The following is a 22831-nucleotide window of genomic DNA, read 5'->3' on the forward strand; positions in this document are numbered from 1 at the left end:
AAGTTGATGTGGCAGAAAATAGTACGAGTGGTGCTTACTTTAGACAGAATGGTTAGAAAGGTCTCTAGGAAGAGGTAAGGTTTAAGCTGAGCCCAGAAGGATGGTAAGAAACCAGCTGTGTGAGCCACCAAGAGAAAGAATCATGGAACCAGCAAATGCAAAGGCCCTGGGTAGGTGGGATTATGCATGCATCATGAAGCTATGGACTCCTGCCGCACACACTGACTAATCCCTCCTCTTCTGTCCTGCTTTTCTGACTCAGCCTTGCAATGTCTGTTGGGCTCCAGCCTGGGGTCCTTGATGGTTGTGCCCTAAATTTATACTGGGATAGCCCTTCCTTTTCCACATATCTCCCACAAGCCATATCTTGTTGTTCATGGTGACTTCGCCATTCAGTCAAGCCTGTCCTTGACTTTTATATTGGTGTGATTTTTTTTTTTTTTGGCCTAAATTTTTGCCTCAGGGCCTAAAAGAAGAAATGCTCACCCAAGGTAGGCACTCAAAAATTATTTGTTGAATTTTTGGATGAACTTCTTGAGATCATCAAGGAGCAGAGTGTGTGTATAGTTTTGTCTGCTTATTTATTTTAACATGGACAATATTGGGGGAGATCCAAGTTGATGAAATTTGAAGAGGAATGGTATGGCATTCTAGACTGGCATTCAGTTACTGGAGGGCTACTTCTGCCTCTGTAACTCATTAGTGATGTGACCTTGAAATCTTGAACTAAACTCAAGGGTTTGGTCCAAGCCCCCTTCAATGTCTGTCCTTTTCTGTGACTCATTGGGTTTCAATATTTGCCACTCCTTCCATACGCCTATGAATTAAATGTGATCTTTAGGCATCAACTTAGTTTATGCAATAATGAAGCCTTACATTTCATAATAATTTGTTATTTTCAGAGTACTTTCATCTCTACCATCTCATTTGATTTTAACCAGTCATGTAAAGTATTGAAGACAAGTTAATTTTTTTTCTTCTGACGAGATGTGAAATTTGCTCAAGGTCACAACACAGTAGAAAGGGAATGACATTTGTATATACTGTCCTGACTATTATGTGGCACAATTAATTGGATAGAATTGCTACCATGTGGAAGTGGAACGGTGATTATACTCTAGAATAGTGGTCACCACTTATTATTATTATTATTTTTTAATGTTAAGGACTGTTTAGAAATGCTGAAATCTAAAGAATCTTTTGCTTTTCTAAATTCTAAATTCTTCAGTGGCAAGGATCAGGAAAGTACTCAGGTTAGCTCAGTTGGGGAAAGGGAACCCTGCAGAAGTCAGCTATCTTAGGGACAGGGGCAAAGTGACCCTCATAATAATTGGGAAAGTATTTCTACTCATTTATTCCTAGGACTCAAGTTGTCTGCTTTTCTCAGAACCTTCAAAATCTTTCTTATCTAAAGAGCAATTTCTGCTTACTCATGGTTCTTGTTTCCCCATAACCAGGGCTCACATGGCTTGGCTTCCCGGCACCAGCCCTGGCCAGCTGACTCCAACAAGTCAGATCTATCACTCACCATAGACTACTGTCAATCTTCCTCTTTTAGTTCCTATGATCCAATCAGCTTGGTGAGACTGGGATAGGAAAGAATCATGTAGTACCCACACCAAGTTCTACCTCTAGATCAGGATTTATGGACAGGTTTTTAAGGAAGGGAGTCTGTAATTAGAAGAGACATCCCAAATCATATCTGCTGCACTTACCTTTTTATCCAAATTTCACAAAATTCTATTGAGTCTTCCTTTCTAAGCTGTCTCCAATCTTCTTAAGTATAACTTTGTAGATATATCTATTCTTCTGATAGTTAAGGGGGAAAAAAAACAAAACAAAAACAAAAGCAATCCACATTTGTCCCTGAATTTAATATAGGAAGGGGGTTACATGGTTTTTGGACTGTCGGGTGTTTTTTAAAACAACAGAGAAGTGTGCTAGGGTTGCCTGAGTGGCTCAGTCAGTTAAGCGTTCAAGTCTTGATTTCAGCTCAGGTCATGATCTCAGGGTTGTGAGACTGAACTCCTGGTCAGGCTACATGCTGAGCAGGGAGTCTGCTGGAGATTATCTCTCTCCCAATGTTGTTCCTCTGCTTTTTCTCCTGCTCTCTCTCTCTCTCTCTCTCTCTCAAACAAATAAAATAAACAACAACAACAAAAAAATGCTAGCAATCAGTTGTGTGCATTTAGGTTTCAGACCTGATCTTATCTTTTTTTTTTTTTTTTCTTTTTCTGGACAGATCATTTATTCCCCTTGAAATTCAGGAGAGGGAGACTCTTACAATCTAACTAGAAACCAGAAAGAATCTTAAGGGATTATCTTCTAGCCTGTATATTTTACAGTAAGACATTGACCTCAAGCCTTAGGTCATGGAGCTGATTAGAGGTAGAACCAGTGGAATATTTCTCCTAAGCAAATGTTTGTGAATTTTTTATTACATCATCTCAGTATAACCCTGTAGAGGTTTACTTTGAGAATCACAGATAATGCGGTGATAATACAGTGTAAAGTGGTATTTACATGTAAAATTTATTTTAAGATGAGGACATGGAATGGGGATAGAAGACAGAAATCTTCACAATGTGTGAATATTCAGGAAACAAACTATGAATGTCCGAATTCTTGTTTTCTAAAAACTTACATATGAATTAAAGGTCTTAAAAATTAATCTGAACTCTGTTACTGCCACAAAATTGCATCAGAAAATGGAGATTAGGTGGTTCCTGCTGCCAGATGGTATAGGAATGTGGTTGAATGTTGACTCTGATCCCAGACTGCCTGGCTTCAAAGGTGGGTTCTATCACTTAATAAAGTTGTGTAATGTTAGGCAGGTTTGTGTCATTTACCAAAGTGTCCTGAGTCAAGCTATTTAGCATTGCTTGATTCTGATCCTCTGTATATAAAATATATAATATAAAAATATTTAAAAAATACCCTGTAGAGTCATTCTCAGGATCAGAGCAGCCAACATTTGAAAAATTCTTAGAACAGTGTTTCGCACATAGTAAACCCACTATGTAAGTGTTAACCCATCATTATGATTACTCGCTTTTCTCCCGTAGGAGGACTAATATACTGGTGGAAGAGAGAAAGCTCCCTTTAAAATCCGTGGACTAGATCAGCGGTATCCGTTGGTTCAGCGAGGAATTAGAGATGGAAAGGGAAATTTTCTTCTGTGGTGGCTCCGCCTTTATCTTTATCCCCTTAACTCCTGAAATTCGTAAAAGTGATCATTATTTGCAAGTCACAGAACAGAAATCTGGCTGGAGAAGGTAACTGCTTGGCCAGAACTCTAAGTTGGGTCAGTAGTGGTTCATGGTACAAACTCGATGTGAGTCTATGACTTAGTTAACTCAAGTCCTCTCTGAGTGAAGACCTCCTCGTCTTAGAAAGTTCTCTTCTAGGGTCCTAGAAAAAGATGGGGTGGGGTGGCGAGGAGAGGACCCTCATCCCTTTTCAAGCCCAGGAACTACAACTTGGTTCAGGGGCCTTTCCCCACGCTGCACAAGCGTGGCTAAGAGGCCTGGCTCCACACGGCCAAAGAATCCGGGCTCTCTTTTTGTTGGTGGGGCCAGCGCGGCCTCTCCCCAGCCTCCCTTGAGGGTGAGCCAGGGGATCTGACTCCCCTGAGGAAATCTGTGGCGTGTAATGCCTAATTTATTTTGGAAACTACACTTCTGAGTAAAAAACCCCCCCAAAACAAAAATACAAAAACAAAAAATAGGGAGAACCAAGGAAAGCGAACAAGAAGCAGTGCACAGGAGCACCGGGCCTGCGAACAGCCCCAACCTCAAGACCCCTTACGGTTCGGCCCCACGCGCGACACCAGACTGAGCCCAACCACTCGCCTCCGATCCCGGAGGAGGCGTGGCCCGCACGCGCCGCCATCTTAGGTGCCTCTCTAGGCGCTCTGTTTACTACTCTATGGCCGCTCGCTCCCGCCCCGCCCCTCCCCAGTCATTGTCTGGAGGAGCAGCCGCGGCCGCAGCGCCTTCTCTTTATAAGCCCGCAGTGCCCGGATGTGAATGGATTACAATGTATCTTTCAGGGAAACCTATTATTATCAATGTGACTCCACGGGGGAGTCAATGGTGATGATGATGAGGAGGAGGAGGATGATGATGATGAGACACCTCTAAACTTGGAACAAGTTTAAGACTTTATAAGAGGAGAAGAAAAAAACCCCACCAACAAGATTTGTTTGAGGAAAAATTCTAACTATCCTGTATTGATATTTTTTTTTATAAACAATAAGAAAAAGTTGTTGGATTTTTTTTTTTTAATGATTTCTTTTTTGGGGGAGGGAATTTTGTTGCAGTTTTATGGTGGAAAATGCAAAAACCAGAGCCAGGTGCATAATCTTGTATTCTGTGGATATCCCTGGAGCAGAACTGAGTACCAGTTAAAATACTTTTTTGGGGGATACACATGTGAGATACTAAGTACTTGCAGAAGATTTTTGTCTTTCTTTTTAAAGTCACTTTCCTTGGAATATTGTGAGCATATTTGTGGCCATTTAAGGTAACGTTACAATTTGCTGTCAGAGTAAACTGTTTGTAATTGAATTTAATTTTTAAAATGTCGATCCCAATGTTTTATTAAAACAAAAGGAACAACCTATTAAATAATTGCCAATGGGAAAAAGTGTGTGCATGCATTTTGTGTATGTACTTGCACATCTAGCAATTACAGGGTTTCTGGAATGTGTATTTTAACACACGTTAAAATAGCGTATGTTGCATATACTGGTTAAAGCACGGTTGTTATTATGAAACGATAGAATTATGAAGCTTAATTTTAATCCTAAAAAGTGATGTGAAAAAGTATGTTTTAAGAGCATGCAAGGCCTGCAATGGTAAATGTTGAATTCAAAACTTAGAGTGCTGGCGAACGGGGACTTAGCGTGGCTAGGAACTCAAGTGTAAAAACAAAACAACATCCACCCTCAAAAATTGCTTTTTTTTTTTTTTTTTTTGGCGAAGTTTGCAGCTATACTAATCTGTGACTTAAAAGGGAGGGGAAAGAAAGTATGCAATTTAGGTTTCGCCCCCAGTGCAAAACTACCGAAATGAAAATCTCCCCAGCAAAATGTGGTTTGGTTTATATATGGAAAAGAAAAATATTGTTCCTCTTGGCAAAGTCTTTTTGCATCACGTGTATTTGCAGCCTAGTATAAACTTGCTTTGCTGTGTGTGGATGTGTGAGTGAGAGGGAACGAGAGTCAGAGAAAGAAAGAAGTGAGGGGATGTAAACTCGAATAAATTTCAAAGTGCCTCCGATGGATGAAACGAGCAAAAACTGAACTGTTCAGGCTTCAGATTGTAACTGACGATCTGAGGGAAAATGAGGTGCTCCACGAATTTTCGTTTGTATTTTTTTGCGAGGCGGGGGAGGTGTTGAGATTTTTTTGGTGTGTGTGTGTGTGTGTGTGTGTGTGTGTGTGCATCCCAGCCAGCCCGACCCGAGTGAGCCGCGTCTCGCCGCCGGAGCCCCCCCCACCCATTTCTTTGCTGAACTTGCAATTCCGTGCGCCTCGGCGTGTTTCCCCCTCCCCCCTTCCCTCGTCCCCTCCCCTCCCCGGAGAAGAGAGTTGGTGTTAAGAGTCAGGGATCTTGGCTGTGTGTCTGCGGATCTGTAGTGGCGGCGGCGGCGGCGGCGGCGGCGGGGAAGGAGCAGGAGCGGGCGCGGGCGCAGGAGGAGGAGGTGGTGGTGGTGGAGGCAGTGGTTAGACATGAACGCCGCCTCGGCGCCGGCGGTGCACGGAGAGCCCCTTCTCGCGCGCGGGCGGTAGGTACCGGCGCCGGCGGGGCTCCGCGGGCTGAAGCGCCGGGCGGCGCGGGGCTGGGGCTCGGCGGCTCCGAACGCGGCTCCGCGCCTCCCGAGCCGCGGGCTCCCGGCTCCCGGCGCTCCCAGAAGAGACACCCCTTCCCCTCCCGCGCCTCTTCCCTCCTCCTCATCTCTCCCCCCCCGCCCCCCCTCCCCAGCAATGCCACTTGGAGGGACCGATGACTTTGCCAAGGGCCTGACTTTAATTTTTACAACCCTTTCTTTCACAAATTAGGGTGCTGGACAATTACAGGACCCGACCCTCCACTTTGCTCCCCCCCTTTCGCCGACCCTGTCACCCCTCCCCCTTTGGACGTGTTTTCACTCCAGAGACGCTCATCTTTAATTTCTTTATAGCTACTTTGAAATGCAGAGGGGAGTGGTGTGTGTGAGTGTGTGTGCGTGTGTGTGAGTGTGTGAATGTGTGTGAGGGGGGTGGGGTGGAGGGTGGGGGGAAAGTTGAGACCGGATCGTTCTGAGTAGTTTCTCTTTTCTCTGTGATCCATTCATTTCTCGCTCTACCTCCTGTTGCATAAAATGATGCGCTGAAGAGCGGCTTTTTTTTTTTTTTTCCCCTTCCCGGATTTGGTTTTATAGTGGATGTTACCAGTTTTGATCGTCTCTTTGGAAATACAATATCAATATCGCTTTTTTTTTTTTTTTTTGCTATTGCTGCCTATTCCATCTTAAAAAACAAAAAACAAAAACAAAAAAACAAAACAAAACAAAACCAAAAAACTCTCCCATCCCTCCCTCCTTTCCACCTTAATCCCGCCCGCCCCCACATCCCCACCCCCAACCCCCCCAGTCTCCAAAAATCCGATTGTGTTTTCTCCAAGGATTGGGACTGGATTTTCTGATTGCGGTTATTTCCATGTTTCTAGGTTTGTGTGATTTTGCTAAAATGCATCACCAACAGCGAATGGCTGCCTTAGGGACGGACAAAGAGCTGAGTGATTTACTGGATTTCAGTGCGGTAAGAAAGAACGGTGGAAACTAACAACAGCTGTGAAAAACAAAACAAAACAAAACAAAAAAACCCAAACACTTCAGCTAGAAACCAATAGTAGTCTAAAGGACAGGAATAATTTTTAATTGGCGGAATCCTTGGCAAACACGAAGGTCTTTTTGATAAGTTTTTAACTACAATTTTTGGGTGTGATGGACGATTCAGGCTTTTTTTTTTTTTTTTCCCCCAGAGTGTAATTACTTGCCTTGAATTCCCTACCCACCGGACCTCCAAAATAATGGAATCTCACCCCAAATGAAAGGACAAACAGACAACCCTAAAACCTGGCTTTATCTGAACATGAGAGTACTCATAATACTTTGCATACTACTCGTTTTATTTTATTTTATTTTTTTTTCCTGGAAATGGAGAAGAGAAAATAGGAGACCCAGTTGTCTCTTAAAGTTTTAAATTGATGATGCTTTGGGTTCGTAGGACCTGTAGTCCTGTTAGTTGCATCTTTTCCTAGGATTCTGAAAACTCGTGTATGTGTACCGAGCATCATACATCCCTTAGACTCCTTTAGACTGTTTTGGTAAATTTCACAGTCGTGATATCAACACAAAGCCAAACTTACACACTTGTGGAGTTTTACGGCTGTAGTTGGTCCCTCTCTCCATCCCTTTGCTTCCCTTTCCCAAACCAAGTCCCAGACCTGTCAGGGGAATTAATTCATTTTTAATGCCACATGAGTTTGGTGTAAGACGCATTTGCAAAGCAAAATAAAAAGAATCCACAAAACACACAAATAAAATCCAAACCGCCTTCTAAGTGGGGCTCTTTCATGTTGCTGCTGCTGCCGCTGCTGCTGCCGCTGCTGCCGCTGCTGCCGCTGCCGCTGCTGCTGCCGCCGCCGCCGCCGCCGCCGCCGCCGCCGCCTCCGCTGCTGCCGCTGCTGCCGCTGTTGCTCTTCTGGACCTTCTTCTGGAGAAATGGCTTTCGGAAGTTTTGCCAGGAAACGTAGCCCTAGGCAGCTTTGTAGCCCCCTTTCTGCTCGCTGCACTTTCTCCATTCGTTCCTTTGCTTTTTGCAGGCTCTGACTCAGGGAAGGTGCGCATTATCCACTAGATACGTCGAAGAAGAGGGAAACCAATTAGGGTCGAAATAAATGCTGGAGAGAGAGAGTGAGAGGGAGAGAGAGAGAGAGAGAGAGTGAGAGAGAGTGAGAGAGAGAGAGAGAGAGAGAGAGTCTTGCTACAAATTGCTCTCATGTTAGAGACGAAATGAGAATTTAGTGCAGGTGGCACTTTTATATTTATTTGGGTTCACATATGACAGGCAAATCCTATACGGGATGGAAATGGACATTGCCACGTTTATGGCCAAGGTTTTCAATATAAAACAAACAACTTTGTTCTTCTCCTTTGTAAAACTAGTGTTTTCTAGAGAGGCCGCTGCCCTCCAACTTGAATCTTGATAGCATTATGGGGACTGTGTTTGTTTCAAGTGTAGCAGTATTGCCTAGTGCTAGCAATCTAATGAACCTGAGGAAAAAGAAAGGAGAGAGTGGTAAAGGGGTTGGGGTGGGGGGAGGTGACTGGTAATGTTAAGCTTGTTTTGGTTTTAAGTTGGATGGTGATGTATTTTACTAAAATGAACCTTTAGCCTAAACTCTTAAGCTATTTGGTAAGAGTGTGAAAGATCTTTGACAAACTCTAAAGGCACAAATGTCTTCTTTTCGACAGTCATATTTCTTTGTTTCTTTTAGATGTTTTCACCTCCTGTGAGCAGTGGGAAAAATGGACCAACTTCTTTGGCGAGTGGACATTTTACTGGCTCAAGTATGTAAATTCTTTTCTTAGCGTGTAGTTCAGTGTTCTTAGCTGTTTATTCACTCTGTATATTTTTGGCTCTGTTGAAGTGTTCTGAAAAAGTCATTGAAATTTTAGCCTGTAATGATATGGTTATTTCATTATCCATCAGTAGTATAGTTTACACAAAATGTTATCTTTTGCAAAATTAAAATTAGGGCTTTTTTTTTAATCAATCAAGGAAACTGTCTCAGAATTCCATTACTTAATTTAAAAGCAATTTTCTAATACAGTTGTAATCAGACATGTGAAGATAAGGCCAGTGTTGACATGGGGAAAATGAATTTATTTCCCTATTTGAAAATAGAGGGGAAAAACTAACTTTCAAAAAAAGGGAAAATCCCTTGTAAATAATATTAATTATTAGGTACTATGTATAATTAACCCTTTTAAAGAAGTGAGCACTTAATTTTGCAGATGAATCCTGCATAGTAAACCCTAGCTGTAAATAGAGAGCCTCTTGCTCTCTGAGAGCAAAATATGAATTCATTTATCTTTAAAATATTCTTTTTGGTGCTTTAGCTATTTTTTCCCCTAAGCATTTCCCGTGCAGTGAATTTTTGCTCTATTTAAAGTTGCAAATATGGAAGGACTTTTACATTTCATAAATGAAAGGTCTTTGGGTGATGCTTTAAGAAGATGTTAGCGTTATTCACAAAGGAATCTGTGTGTGCAATGATTATCTGGCATCTAAGGAGGAGTTTTAATAGGGGACTCCCTGAAGGTCTCTTATTAAAGTGAAAACTGAAAATATGATATTCACTTAATTTTTTTTTTTTTTTTTTTTTTTTTTTGGTCCAGTGAATTTCATATAGGAAGGAAGCATACATGGTTGCCTGCTATCCTTTACGTTTAGGCTTAGATCCATTTATACTTTTTAAGCAGCTGTAGTATTTTAGGAGTTCTGGCAGTGGTAATAACAGTACATTAGACTGAGTACCACTCTTAAGTCAGACTGGTAAATGTTGACATCTTTTAGCTGTGAGATGCCAGTGGAATTTTCTGTTAACTGTTGAATATAATTTCACATCTCTTAATTTTCATTTGATGCTCTGGCAATGAAAGAAATCTGTTCATCTTTGTGATTTGTATAATTGGTGTGCTTCTATAAAATCAGTGGCTTTTAAAAGTTGCTCATTTCCGAATAAGTTACTTCTCTTTCTTCTGGCTCCCATAAGACTAAGTTATATCTCCATAATTTGATTTATTTGAATTATAATGTTATAATTAATTTGATTTATAATGTTAGAGACAATTTTGGGGTCCACTTTGGTTAAAAGTACTATTGACCATATATTTGTTTTCTGCTGCCTTGGACCCTGTTATATTTTCAATTAAGGGACTTCACATCTTTTGTTGTCTTGGTATTATGCCTTCCAAATTTTGGTATTATATTCTCTACATAACTTTGAAGTACAGATCAGTATAAGTATCTCTTGTAGACAACTTAATTTTTCATGTTAGACAGTATCAAAACAGTAACTAACTTGATCTCTGACAGTAATTTTCTTTATGATTTTACTTAAGAAAATGTGTATTCAGCTTAAATCTAAAAGTTGATTATGTCAGAAAGGCCCAGAGATAGACTGCTTTCAAAGTGCAAAAAACTCTTTTGCACTGTGTGAAAACTGATACATTTGGAATAACATAAGTGTATCAGCTTAGGTATGGTTTAATAAAGTAAAGTAATTTAGGAGCATGAAATTGTGTTACATTTAAAAACAACTGTGCATCTGGTCCCTTTTTTGTGTTCACATTTAAATAAAGTCTTTGCTATGATGTTTAAATGTTTACAGAGAGGACAGGCTTGATAAGTAAGATTATGTATTAATGCATCTTAGTAAGTGATTATATATTGAACTTACACAGTTCTTAAGACAAATATATATCTATATCTATCTATCTATACACACAAACACACAAGTACACACACACATACATAATTCTAGAAGAGACTTTATCCTTAGTAAGACATGTTATGATATTTCTAATGAGGATGCTGTGATTATTTTAAGGTGCTGAACACTAAGTTACAGTGTACCACAGTTGCAGTTTTCAGGCCCAAATGTTTACTTGTAAAGGTAAAAAAAGTGCAGTGGCTATTTTGCTCTGGCAGCTGGAATGAAAATGCAGGGTATTCATCCACTGTGGTATGTTGGTGACTATAATATATGGAGTACAGATTGTAGTGTTGGTTTTTCTCATCTATTCAAGACATATTTGAACACAGAGCTATTAGTTTAAAAAAATGGCTTATATTTCCACTCTACGACAAAGATAAATCTCTTTTAAAGAATATCAAATAGAAAAATCAGGAAAACTGAACTTTGCTCTTTAACTGGAAGGATGAACTAGGAAACTTTTGACAGAGAAATAATTTTCTAAATTTGCTGCAGGTTAATATCCATTGCCTTGAGTGGCCTCAGGTGTCCCTTTCATGGGTAGCTCTGAAACTTGGGTCTAAGAAAAAAAAGACCCAGACTGTAAGTAAACTGTTCATATTTGCAAAACCAGCCATATTTCTTCAAAGTGAGGCATGGTGATATTTCATGCATAAAGTTCCCAATAGCTTTTGAATCTATTAATATAGGATGCTCCATTGTGATTTGCAATGTGGGAATGAAAGTAAAGTGTGGCCATATTCCCTTTCATCTTTCATTTCACAAACATGGTTTTCCCTACCACCTTAAGAAATGGTGAGGCTGCTAGGGAGAATGGAATGTAACCTGAGCTACAGCCTGACATTCCCAGGGAGCATTTTTCACATGAAAGGCTTTTGTCAACCCAGGAAAGGACCAGCAGGTTTTGTTTGATGTTCGCAGGTGTTCAGCAGAGAGCACTAAAACAATTCAGCCATGGTGGTTCAGAGCTTCCATGACCTTAACAGAATGAATTGGTGGGCTCTGAAATTATTTTTAAGAAATAGTTGTAACCTATATGGTAACTTATACAAAGGGATTTAATATCCGTTATATCATTGTTCTTAAAAACAAACTAAAAACATACACATGCCTGGATGCTTGGAAAATTATTCTTGTTAAAAAGTAGGGTGGCAAAATCACCAAAAGAAAAAAAAAATGCACCTAGGAGCTATAATTCATTGATGAACAGGGGTTTTTATTTTCTATTATAACAAAAATATAGTTTATTTGGTTACCTTTGAGTCTTTTATGAGCAAAAGAGAAACTTACTAGCTTTGGCATCTTTTTAAAAAGTAGTTTTCGAGTTGGGCCACTAAAATGATCTATACTCAAGAACAGCCCTCGTCACATCTGTTACATGTATTTACAGTTCGTCTGTGATGGATATTACATCTTCCTCTCTTAGTTTAAAAGTTGAGCTTTCCCCCCCTGTAACTGTTTAGTTTTACTTAGGTGTTCAGTGTTTGTTAAAGATTGCCAAATGAATGGGTGTTTGAACGATTAAGAGCAGCAGTCAAACTCACCACATCCTTGTTGTGGTCATTTCTGGAAGAGGAGAAGCGTTTTTTGATGTTCATACAGGTTATTTAACCTCTGTCCACATAACACCAAAATGGCACATCAATTTAGTAAATTCAGGGAGAAAAAAATTGATCCAGCAGGTGCTTTTCGTATCACAGAGAAAATTCAAATGGTCAGCATCCTGAATTTCTATCTGTAACAGTTTGAGTTCATGGTTATGGTGTGAAAAAAAAAAAAAATTTATCTCTCCTTAAAGGCATTTGTTGAAAGAATCATTTAACTGTGTGTTTGTGTCTGTGTGTGTGTTTGTGTGTGTATTTGTATGCATGTGTACGTTTTAAAACTGCCTTACTATTGTATAGTACAATTCACAATGGTGGTATGGCTTTTTTGTAAGGAGTGGAGTAATTTAGTAGATTTAAAAATAAGTAAAGTGGCACTAAACCCATTATACTAGAATCATAGAATTTGGGGGATAGCAACCCCTTAGGAGTAGACAACCCAGTGCCTTCCTTGTGCAGTGAAAGAAAGCTGAGGTTCCCACCTGTGCCTTTATTTGCTATTCTAAAACACAAGTTTTGATCTGCTGATTCTTTATGGCTCTGCACATCCTTTAAGGGAGTAACTTTGGCTCCACTACTCTGTTTTTCTATAATCTGTGTTGCTTAATAGGGGTATAGGGTATGTGTGCTGCTACGGCTTCTGCATGTGCCCTTTGAATGCTTTTTAAGGTGTAGAGCTGTATTTTGGATTATTGATCAATCTCTTTCACGTGACCTCCCCTGTGATTATTTGCAAGATACCAAATTGAATAATAAGGTTTGGATGGGCATGACACTGACAAAATTTAAGTGCTTCGTAATATGTGAAGTGGCGTACCATGCACCTTATGTTTATTGTATCTTTTGAGTCCTCACAAGAGCCATGAGGTGCAAGGATTGCCATGCTCAATTCATAGATGAGGAAACTGAGATTCAGAGATGTTCAATGACATGCTCTCAAGGCAGCCGGTGATAAATCAGTTGTAAACCCAGGTCTGCCTAATTCAGTGTCCTTTTTACACATACACACATAGCCTGATATAGATTATTTTTCAAGATTATGTAGACATGAGAATATATTATTGAAGCTTGGCATGTAATATTATTCCTGATCTTTAGAGTAGATAAGCACTTTTTAAAAACATATTTGAGATAATGGTATAAACCGTGATATTTTTCCTGCCTTAGTATCCAGATAAGCTGGCTCTCTAATTTATGTTGGATTGCATTGTAATTTAGTCTGCCTGTTATTGTTATTATTATTATGAGGAGAATATAGGAGATCTTTTGAAAGTTGTGCTTTCCTTCTGTTGTGGATAGACAGTCTGCATGGGTGCCCATGAAAATACTTCGTTTTTAATTATTTTTGTGTACCTCATCAAACCAAAAGTTGAGGTAATCGAGCCTGCTCTGTTAATATCTAAAAAAATAAAGATTTACTATTTTTAACTGTAAAAAAAAGTTTTGCAGTTCATTGTTAGATCTTTGAAACTTAATATTCAAGAACAATAATCCTGAACTCCATCTGCATCACTAAAATAAGCAGTTTGGAAGTTTTGATGTGTCTATTACCAGACATGTGCTTAAAATGTTACATTTTCTAAATTCAGAAGGAAGAAGCAGTACTCTATTTGACACTGACTTAAGTAAATAAAATGCATTAAACAAGCGTGGGGATCCAAGATCTGTTGAGACAGAAATGCTTAACATTTTTGACAGCATCAGCAAATTATCTTTACCCTACTATTGTAATGAGAAAATCACTTAAATAACAGATGAACAGCTAAGTCACATAAACATATATAATAGAACTATGTAATGAAAGTTTATGCTGTTAATTGCTCGAATCTGTCTTAAATGCTTAGAATCATGGAGCAGTAAAGACTGTCATATAAACAGTTTTGTTTTGAGCTTAAAATTATTCCTTTTTGCTTTCATCTGCTATGATAAACAAAGTAATTTTGTAAGCTTTACAGATCAAACATTTACTCCTAATGGTAAACTACATTTTATATTGGAAGTTTGCAACCTCGTCCAAGGCATAGAGTTGAGTCCTGGTGGCCCCAGGCCTGTGATTTTCAACGTTTAGTATTATGATGCTATTTAGATCTGTTCCCATAAGCCAAGATAACAGATCTCAAGTTGCCTAATAAGGAACATGGTGTGTTTTGAAATGTTCTTCAGTTTACAAGTCTTGAACCAAAATGTTCTTGGCCAAACCTTTAGAATATAAATCTATATGTTGAGTAAGTCAGATCTCGCCCAGATAGAGCATCAAACTGAAGCTAGGTAGGAACAGAAAACAAATCCCCCTTTCCTTATTTTTTCATTTTATGAGCTATATTTTATGACCAGGTGTTAGTCCAAGTTAATTATATAGCACTAAGTATTAGAGAAAGTATAGCATATCATAGGGTTGTGTTTTTTTAAAAGGTTATTTATATCAATGGTTTCTTATTACTCTGAATGAAATTTTCAAAGTTGACCACCACCTTTATAAGCTTACACTTGGGTTATCCATTTTCCAAATCAGTGAGCCCATTTAGACTCAATGGTGAGTTTGCACATGGGTTTTAGGTTGATATTTTTGAACCACATGCCTCCCAATGCTTATGAGAGAGACGTTTGAGAGGTACTCATCTAATCTTGAGAGAAGATTGGTTTACCCTCTGTTATAAGCAATATATATATCTTTTATTTAGTGTCTGACTTGTTGGAGTAGCAAAAGTGTTGAAAAAAGTTGTCATGTTTTGCTTTCATTTCCAAAATAAATAAAGGCCTAGTAATCAGCATATCAAATACCAGGTGTGTTTAAAATCAGTTTATATGGATGAATTTCAGGACCACAAGAAAGTATTTTATTTAAAGGTGCAGCCACAAGATTGTTCAAATGGATGCTTTTGTACTTTTGTGTGACAATTAACATTTAATGAATGACTTTCTAGACTGCCATTGGTGGTAATTACTATATGTAGTTTATTAACTGCGATCCATTGTTGGATGTGCCTGTATTGATTTGTTTTGCAAACAACTCTTCACATGTTCAGCAGTATTTGTACGTTACTTTTTAGAGAACCTGTTTCATTTGCTGATTGCCTCTAAAAATTTTAGCTTACAAATCCTCATGTGCTAAAATGCCTCTTAAATCAGAGTCATTTTAACTGAATTAAAAATTCATCAACTTTCCAGCTATAAAATTTTTGCATTTAGATCCTCAGGGAATCGCAAAGGAACTACACAATATTGATTTTAAAATAACTAATTTATAGAAATTTAGATTTATAAGAGACTTTAGAGATGCTCTGTTATTTTTTAGGTGAAGAGCCAAGGCTTGGGAGGAGTAAGTGTCTTTTGCCCAAATCTTACAGTTGGTTATTGGCTATAATAGGGCAGAAATACAGATGTCCTGACCCGCTGGTCAGGGACCCCATGCTGCTTTTAATTAAAGTTTGGACTCAATCAGTTGGTACCAACTGTATGTTTCTTAAGAAGAGGAAAACGTGTATAATCTTCCATTTCTGAAAAAATAATAAAAGTTTAGGTTATGGGAGATGGACATCATAACCCAGCTCACTTGTCATCATGTGTTCCAATTTGGCTAAGGCAGTTGACGAATAACTGTTAAAATGTATTGTGTTATTAAAAATAACAAAGTAAGACCCATGATTAAATATCAGGGCTGTAATTTAATCTCGGGGGTTCTGGTGCTGTTCATAAACCATTTGGCTTTTTTCTGTAACAGATGACGTCAAAATACAGCTTGATTGAATTATGACCCTGGGTTCCAGGAGCACCTGCTTATGCCTCCTTACTTCATGGCATGTCAGCATTTCCATTACAAACTTTTTTTTTTTCTCTGACATTTTTAATTTTAAATAGTTAAACTCGACTCATGTTTGGCATATAAACTTTCAGCCCCCCGGGAAAAGACTATTTTCCCAATAAAACAGAGAAGGTGGTGACAAAGCCCCATTAGAGAATGCCTTTTAGAATGCTCTTCCTTGCTTTAATCTTCCATTAATTTAAACATTCCCCTTTGAGGGGAACTTAGCTGAATTGCAGAGCATCCAAATGGAAGGTTTTTAATTTCAAATTTCCCAAGCCAAGACTTAAATACAAGATATTTAGGGTCTGTTAAACTAGGAAAAGACCTAGCTAATAGAAAAGAGGATATTGAAATAACAGCTCTGGACACTACAGTTTCATGCTCTGTGAAATGCTGAGGAACAAGACATGAAAACGTGCAAGTTGGTGTACCTTGTCAGTGATTACTTTTATATCTACTTATGATGAGTAGAAATGGATAATGTATGGTTTCGAAAGGTATATTTATTCCTCTCACTATCTGGAGACTTGTAGCATACATAGCTTCTGTTTTACCCCCTCAGGTTTTAATGTGTTGGCCATAGAGTTAGAATGTTGTTTCCATCTAGCTACTTACCTTCCTATCATAATTCTTGTTGATGGTTCACCTAGTAGATATTTGTAGTACCTGTTACGCTCAAACCCCTGTGTTAGTAATTATAAGATAGAGAGGGACTTTTGGGAGCTAGGTCCTGCCCCGAGAGGGCATAGATTCTGACAGGAAAGGCTAGAAAACCACATACATAATTAATAATCAGTGTCCAAAAGACAAGTGCCATTTATGTTGTGGGAGTTTAGACAAATAGAAATTATTTCTTTTGGAGGGAAGTGAATAATGAAGGCTTCATGGACAAATCAACTCCGATCCTTAAAGGAGAGGAGAAGCATTTTGATGTATGGGGACATTGGGACTGAGCATTTTGTGTCAAGGTCCCCTGTGAAGCAGACACAGAGGAAGGCTATTGCAAAAGATGATTACAGAGATCTTGAGAAAGAGAGATTTCTCACCTCTGCTATGGAGTCAGCTCTGGTCTGGACACCTGCAAGGAATTCCACATGCAGTGTCCCTATTTTGGAAACCTTTTTTTTTTTTTTCCTTTCTGATTTTAGGATTTCCACAGGGGCATTAATGATTATAATCTAGTTTCTTCCAAAAGTATGTGTTCTAATGGCAGTATCAGGATGGAAATCATACTTTTTGTGTTCGCAGGTCCAGACTCTTCCTATTATATCACTCAGCAATGAAAAGTTTCTTGAGCCAAAATGATAGCTACTGTGGAGAAAATTATTTATTTAACTGAATTCTGGAAATCAAGATTCTTTTGCAGTGTTTGCTGCTAAGTAGCTGCTTCATTTTAACAAAGTAATAGAACCTTAAGGCCTACATCTTAAAGCTGAAAAAATACTTTGAAACTTTCCAGTGAAATTTAGTAGGGTTTTTTTTTTTTTTTACCATACTTAACAATATTTTCAGACTGCAAGAATTCATCATTATAATTTTATTATTACCACTATCATCACCATCACCCGAACCACCTCTTTTAGTTCAAAAGCTAGCTGGGAAATGTGATAGTTATTATTGCCTTATTATACATTCAGAAATCCATTTAAAAAAGACATTCTCAAAGATACTGTGATCCTAGGCAAAACTTACACAGTTTTTGTAAAAAATGTTATGGAGTGGCCAGATATCCCTTTGGTTAAAATCTATTGTAATTATATCACAAATAGGAAAAAAAAATGTAGAAATACCATCCTCTCTTCGAGTATTGATGATTTCAGATTGAAATGTCTTTTTCTTTGTGACATCCAAGTATTTCAGTGTGTAACACATGCTTTCAATTTCCACAAGGAGCCAAAAAATTCAAGTGATGGTTGAAATAAGCTTAAGAAGAACTGATTAATGTATGATTGTATTTGCTACATTGTAGAATCCAGATTTTATAACAAAGAGAATATTCTAGATCCTTTTTTTAAGGAATGTCAGTTATGAACCTATATATCCCCAAAACTTTTCTTTCACTTTCAAAAATAAGGGATTCGTAGTAAAACTATTTTGCAATGCTACAACTTTAAACTCAGAGAGGAAAAGTTTTGGTCATCAGATGACAATAATATTTCAAGATTGACTAAACAATTTCATACATAACCCAATTTTGTAGTTTGGAAAGCAAAGACCAAGGAATATCAATTTCAGTCCTTGTTTGAATAATCATTCTTTGTTGTATGCCTTTTTGAACATCATGGTCTACTAACTGGTATCCTAAACCATTGAATGTCTTTCTACTCTTGTGGGTACTGTGATTCTTCATCTGGTTACTGTTAGCCACAGGTTGATTTTCTTTTTCTTTTCTTTCATATTTCCCCTGATTTTCCTAACCTCTTATTCAGTTTATCTCTCCAGCCTATGTAGAATTATTTCTCATACATGGGATGTACATTTGCCCTTTCCCACTTTCATCCTTAGTAATTTGGGTAGCATTGGATAAGGTGAGAAATAGTCTACAATTACATTAACTAATTTGACTTAAAAAATTCCTGTACTGTTTATAAGGGCTGATTGTTTAAAGAATTTTGAAAGCTTTGGAAAGTGAAAGGGATGAATGAATGTCATTTTTTTTCAGTGTGAATGTATTTCACTGGAATAACAATAGAATTATTAAGAATTCTTATCTTTCATTTACTCATTCATTCATTAATTCAGTAGATGTTTTGGAGAACCAAGACAAATTACAGAGTTAGACACTGTGGTGATGGAAAGAAGAACAAATGTCAATGTTAGCATTGCAGTTAGAGCAAGCATGACTTTGTTGTTGCGAGGTGGAAGTTCTATACCGATTCAATAGGAAAGGACTTTAAAATAAGTGGTGTTGACATCCAGAATTAGACTTCTTGAAAAGAGACTTTAAAAAATAGCTAAGTGCAGACTTCACATTTCCAGCTTCAGCATAGGGATACTGGAATTTGTGTATATGTGTATTCTACGTGAGTATAAAGGAGAATGGATTCCAATGATTAGGGAAATTGGACCTGGGAGAGTATTGTTATGAATATACTTTCAAATTTAGTACCAGAGATTCTTTGGGAGGCAATGATAATTACATTCCATTTGTCCTTTTTGAGCAGAAATGAGAGTTTTGGATTTATAGGTAATGCTCATTTACTACAAGGACACTAGATATGCATGATTGTCTTTCTTATTTTCACGCTTGAATTTTTTAATATTTATTCTTACAATTTATGTGCAGTAAAGTTATTCATTTAGTTTTAAAATTAAATAATTATTTATTGAGCATCTACCATGTATCAGATACCACGCTGAGTGCTGGGAATAAATTGGTGAGTGAGATAGATCTCTTCCTACATTGCCTAAATGTGGGAGGCAGACATTCACTTGAATAATCAACCAAAGAAATATCAAGTTCTACATCTGAGCATTGGACAAGTATGCCGTAGGAATATCTGACCAAGCTGAGGGGTCGGGACAAGCTTCCCTGCGGCTGGCACACCCGATCTGAGTCTGAGGGATGGAGGGGTAGTGAAGTGGCAAAGTTGGCGGGGTAGAGATCTGATCATGGTAACTGGGCTGGGGACTAGAGCATGGTCTGAGTGAGGCTGGGGAGGAGTGTAGAGGCCAGACCTTGTGAGGCTGAGCAACAGGGTGCCTTTGCAGTGTGCTGCCAGTCAGATTCATGCCTGGTAATACTCTGGCTGCAGCCCAGAACGCAGGTCTCAAGGGGAGTCAGTGTGCGTGGCCCGAACCAGTTGTGAGGCTTCAGAAATCCAGATGAGAGATGGTGCTGCGGGTCCTGCAGCATGGGTGGTGCACTCAGAGAATTGACTGTAGACTTTCTTTGATATCTGTTAACTTTAGCCCATTGGGGAGGGAGCATTCATACTGGGCACTTGCTCTTTTTTGGTGAACCTTTTCATAACTTAATACTTGAAAATCTATTGTACCTTCTAAGGAACTGTGAGATCTAATTCAATTGCCCTGGGATATCCACTGCTTTTTTAGGAAGCAAGTACCATAGAACTGCTCCCCCCACCCCACCCCACCCCAGGCAAGTGGTAGATGGATTTCACAATTCTCTTGAGTGAGGGTACAGAGGTGGGAGTGGAAGAAGCGGGCAAGAGGGATTCTTCTTTCTTACTCAGTGGTCATCAGTAATTATGGACTGTTTAGGCTTCCTGTAGCTTCTGTCCTTATTACTGGTCAACATTACGATGGCTTGGCTAAATCTGTGGAATTCCTTGAATGCCTGAAGTCAGGTATCAAATCGCACGCATACGAGGTATTGTTGAGTGCCTTTGCTGGTGACCCTGAGGAGGGGGCTTTGATTTATATGATAACTGTGTCTGAGATCGAAACACCATTATTTGATTGTATTTTGTCCGAGGTGGCCCTTGGCGGGAAATCAACAGTTCTTTTTTGATTAGTAACAAAATGAAGCTTCCCGCTTTTACAAGTCCCAGGGAATCGTCCTCCTCCATTTTTTCTAATGAAGGCCTCCCTCTTTTACTCTGAACACCTCTTTCTTTCTCTGCCTCACATCCTCCATTTTCTCAGTAATCTTACTGTTTGCTTTTGGGAGTCACATGTCGGACCAGTATGTTTGTTAGTCCATTTTAGTTAGGAAAAATACTGCCATCCTTTTGTTATATTTAATGTTCAAGTTAAAGAAAAAAATAGCCTGTCCTCCCTCCCTTCCTTCCTTCCTTCCTTCCTTCCTTCCTTCCTTCCTTCCTTCCCATCTTTGCTTAAGCCAGCTCGTTAAAGTATTCGGGTAATGCTCTGAGTATGGGTTGGATCCTGACTTCAATGGCAGTTGGTAACACTTGGCTCTACGATCCAAGAGCTCTGTGTGTTCTTCCTCAGAAGGATGCTGAAAGGAGAGAGTCATGGAGCCGCTGCACCAGGTGGATAACCCCTTAGAGCATGTACCTTGCTGCTGATGAATTGTCAGGTAATGTTGATATAAGTGGACAGCACTCACGTGTTGTTCCTGCCCCCTGGAGAATTCCTTCAGCATCTAGGCATGCATTAGCAATTCTCAGTTAAAAACTAAGATGGAATGTAATTACTTAACTTTTGGGATGAGGAGGTCACACAGATTGCTTTAACAGTATCTGCAGTGCCTTATATATATATTTTTTTAAATGATAGAATGCTATGGTTAACAACTCTATGCTTGAAATATTTCATAATTAAAAACAAAACAAAAATGGAACAAACCAAGTAAAAACTCTCATTCTCATTCACATTCCCTTCTGAGCACCATCCTCTTTCTTGCCCTCCTTCATAACAAGAGTTTTTGTCAATTGCCGTCTACACTGGCTACTTCTAAACCCTTCCACCCATACCCGTTTTATTTTAAGTCTAATACCAATGAAATATTTCAAAACACACTGTATCTCCTAATGCTTGATACCTACAAAATAATGCATGTAGCATATATAAATGATGAAGTTTAGTGATGGAATGAAGACCTCTAGACCCACTGCTCAGTGTAAGAATCAGATCATTTGCCTCTCCTTGTGGGTTCCTTTCTTATCCACATCCTCCTGTCTTCCCTGACAGGTAAATATTCTCTTGGGGTTTTTTTGGTTGTTGTTGTTTTGTTTGTTTTTTTTTAAAAGTAGTTTTATGACATGTATATGCATTTCTGAATAATAAGTTGTTTGGTTTTTACTTGATAGAGAAGTATAAAAATGGTAACATTCTTACACTGTCATGTGTTACTTACTTTTTTCATTGGGTATTATGTATTTAAGATTTGTCCGTATTGTTAAATGTAGCATTAGTTCATTTCACTGCTGGTGAATATGCCTCAATTCACTTATGCACTTTCTAGTTCATGATTAAGTTAATGAACCTTTGGATTAATTGTCATTTTTTTTTTAAACTACACAATTTCCTGAACATCTCTTGATAATGTCTTGATCATGTTTTTTGATATCTGTAGGGTAGATATCTGTGTTGTTGGGTTGTAGAGTTATGCAAATATTCAAAATGACAAGATAGTGCCAAATTGTTTTCCAAAGTTTGTTACCAGTTTACACTCTTTCTAGCTTAAAAGTTTATCACTATTGATACATATGATTGTCCGTCTTTGATCTTATCGAATGTCTTAAATTATATCAATCTAGTCAGTGTAAGATATAAAATGTATCTCACTGAGGTCTTAGAATTTGCATTTCCCTGAAAATTAACGAGGTTAAAATCTTATATGTATGTATTGTTTATTATTTGTGTTTGTTCTCCCCGAAGTCTTACCCCACCCCCAATTTTTTTTATCGAGTTGTTTTTTTCCTATTGATTTGTAGGTGTTCTTAATACATTTTTGCATATTAATTATTTCTCAGTCATACATGCTGCAAAGAGTTTCCCTTATGTTGTGACCTATACAGAAAGCCATAAAATTAATATATTCATGTTTTTCCCCTGTACCTTTTTCATGTTTTGTGTCATGGTTAGAAAGTTCATATCTACTCCAAGGTGATGATGATATGCCCTTATATATTTCTTCTGAAAAGGCTTTCATGGTTTTGACTTTTGCCTTTAAGTTTTTAATATAGTTGGGGTTGATTTTGTAGAGTGGGCAGCTTGGACCCAATTCTACCATTTCCATAAATGTCTTGATAGCCATTTGCTCTAGAATCATTTATCAAAAAGTTCCTCCTTTTCCAAGGAATCCACAATGCCACTTCTGTAATATTTTAAGTTTCTGCATTTGTAAGGGTCTTCCATTGTGAGTTCTTTTTTCTCATCTTCAGTCAGTTTGTCTACCCTTGCCTCAGTACCAAATTATCATATGTTTTATACTACATTTT

General features: G+C 38.4%; 1 protein-coding gene across 2 annotated transcripts in view; it reads left to right on the top strand.

The window, feature by feature from the left end:
• The first annotated feature begins 4010 nt into the window (after positions 1–4010).
• The window catches only part of LOC111154213 (transcription factor 4), a 349469-nt gene continuing 330648 nt past the window's right edge, over positions 4011–22831 (top strand). Inside the window, exons 1-2 of one of the 2 annotated variants that reach the window (XM_022513674.1) lie at positions 4011–4524; positions 8547–8619. In XM_022513674.1, coding sequence (XP_022369382.1) covers positions 8547–8619 — 73 coding nt within the window. In that variant the 5' untranslated portion in view covers positions 4011–4524. Of the gene's footprint in view, positions 4525–6733; positions 6806–8546; positions 8620–22831 lie in introns of those variants that run through there. The other variant, XM_022513673.1, reaches the window with a different exon arrangement.

Source organism: Enhydra lutris, unplaced genomic scaffold, assembly GCF_002288905.1.
Source record: "Enhydra lutris kenyoni isolate GAN:26980312 unplaced genomic scaffold, ASM228890v2 scaffoldscaffold36, whole genome shotgun sequence".
Classification (NCBI taxonomy): Eukaryota; Metazoa; Chordata; class Mammalia; order Carnivora; family Mustelidae; genus Enhydra; species Enhydra lutris.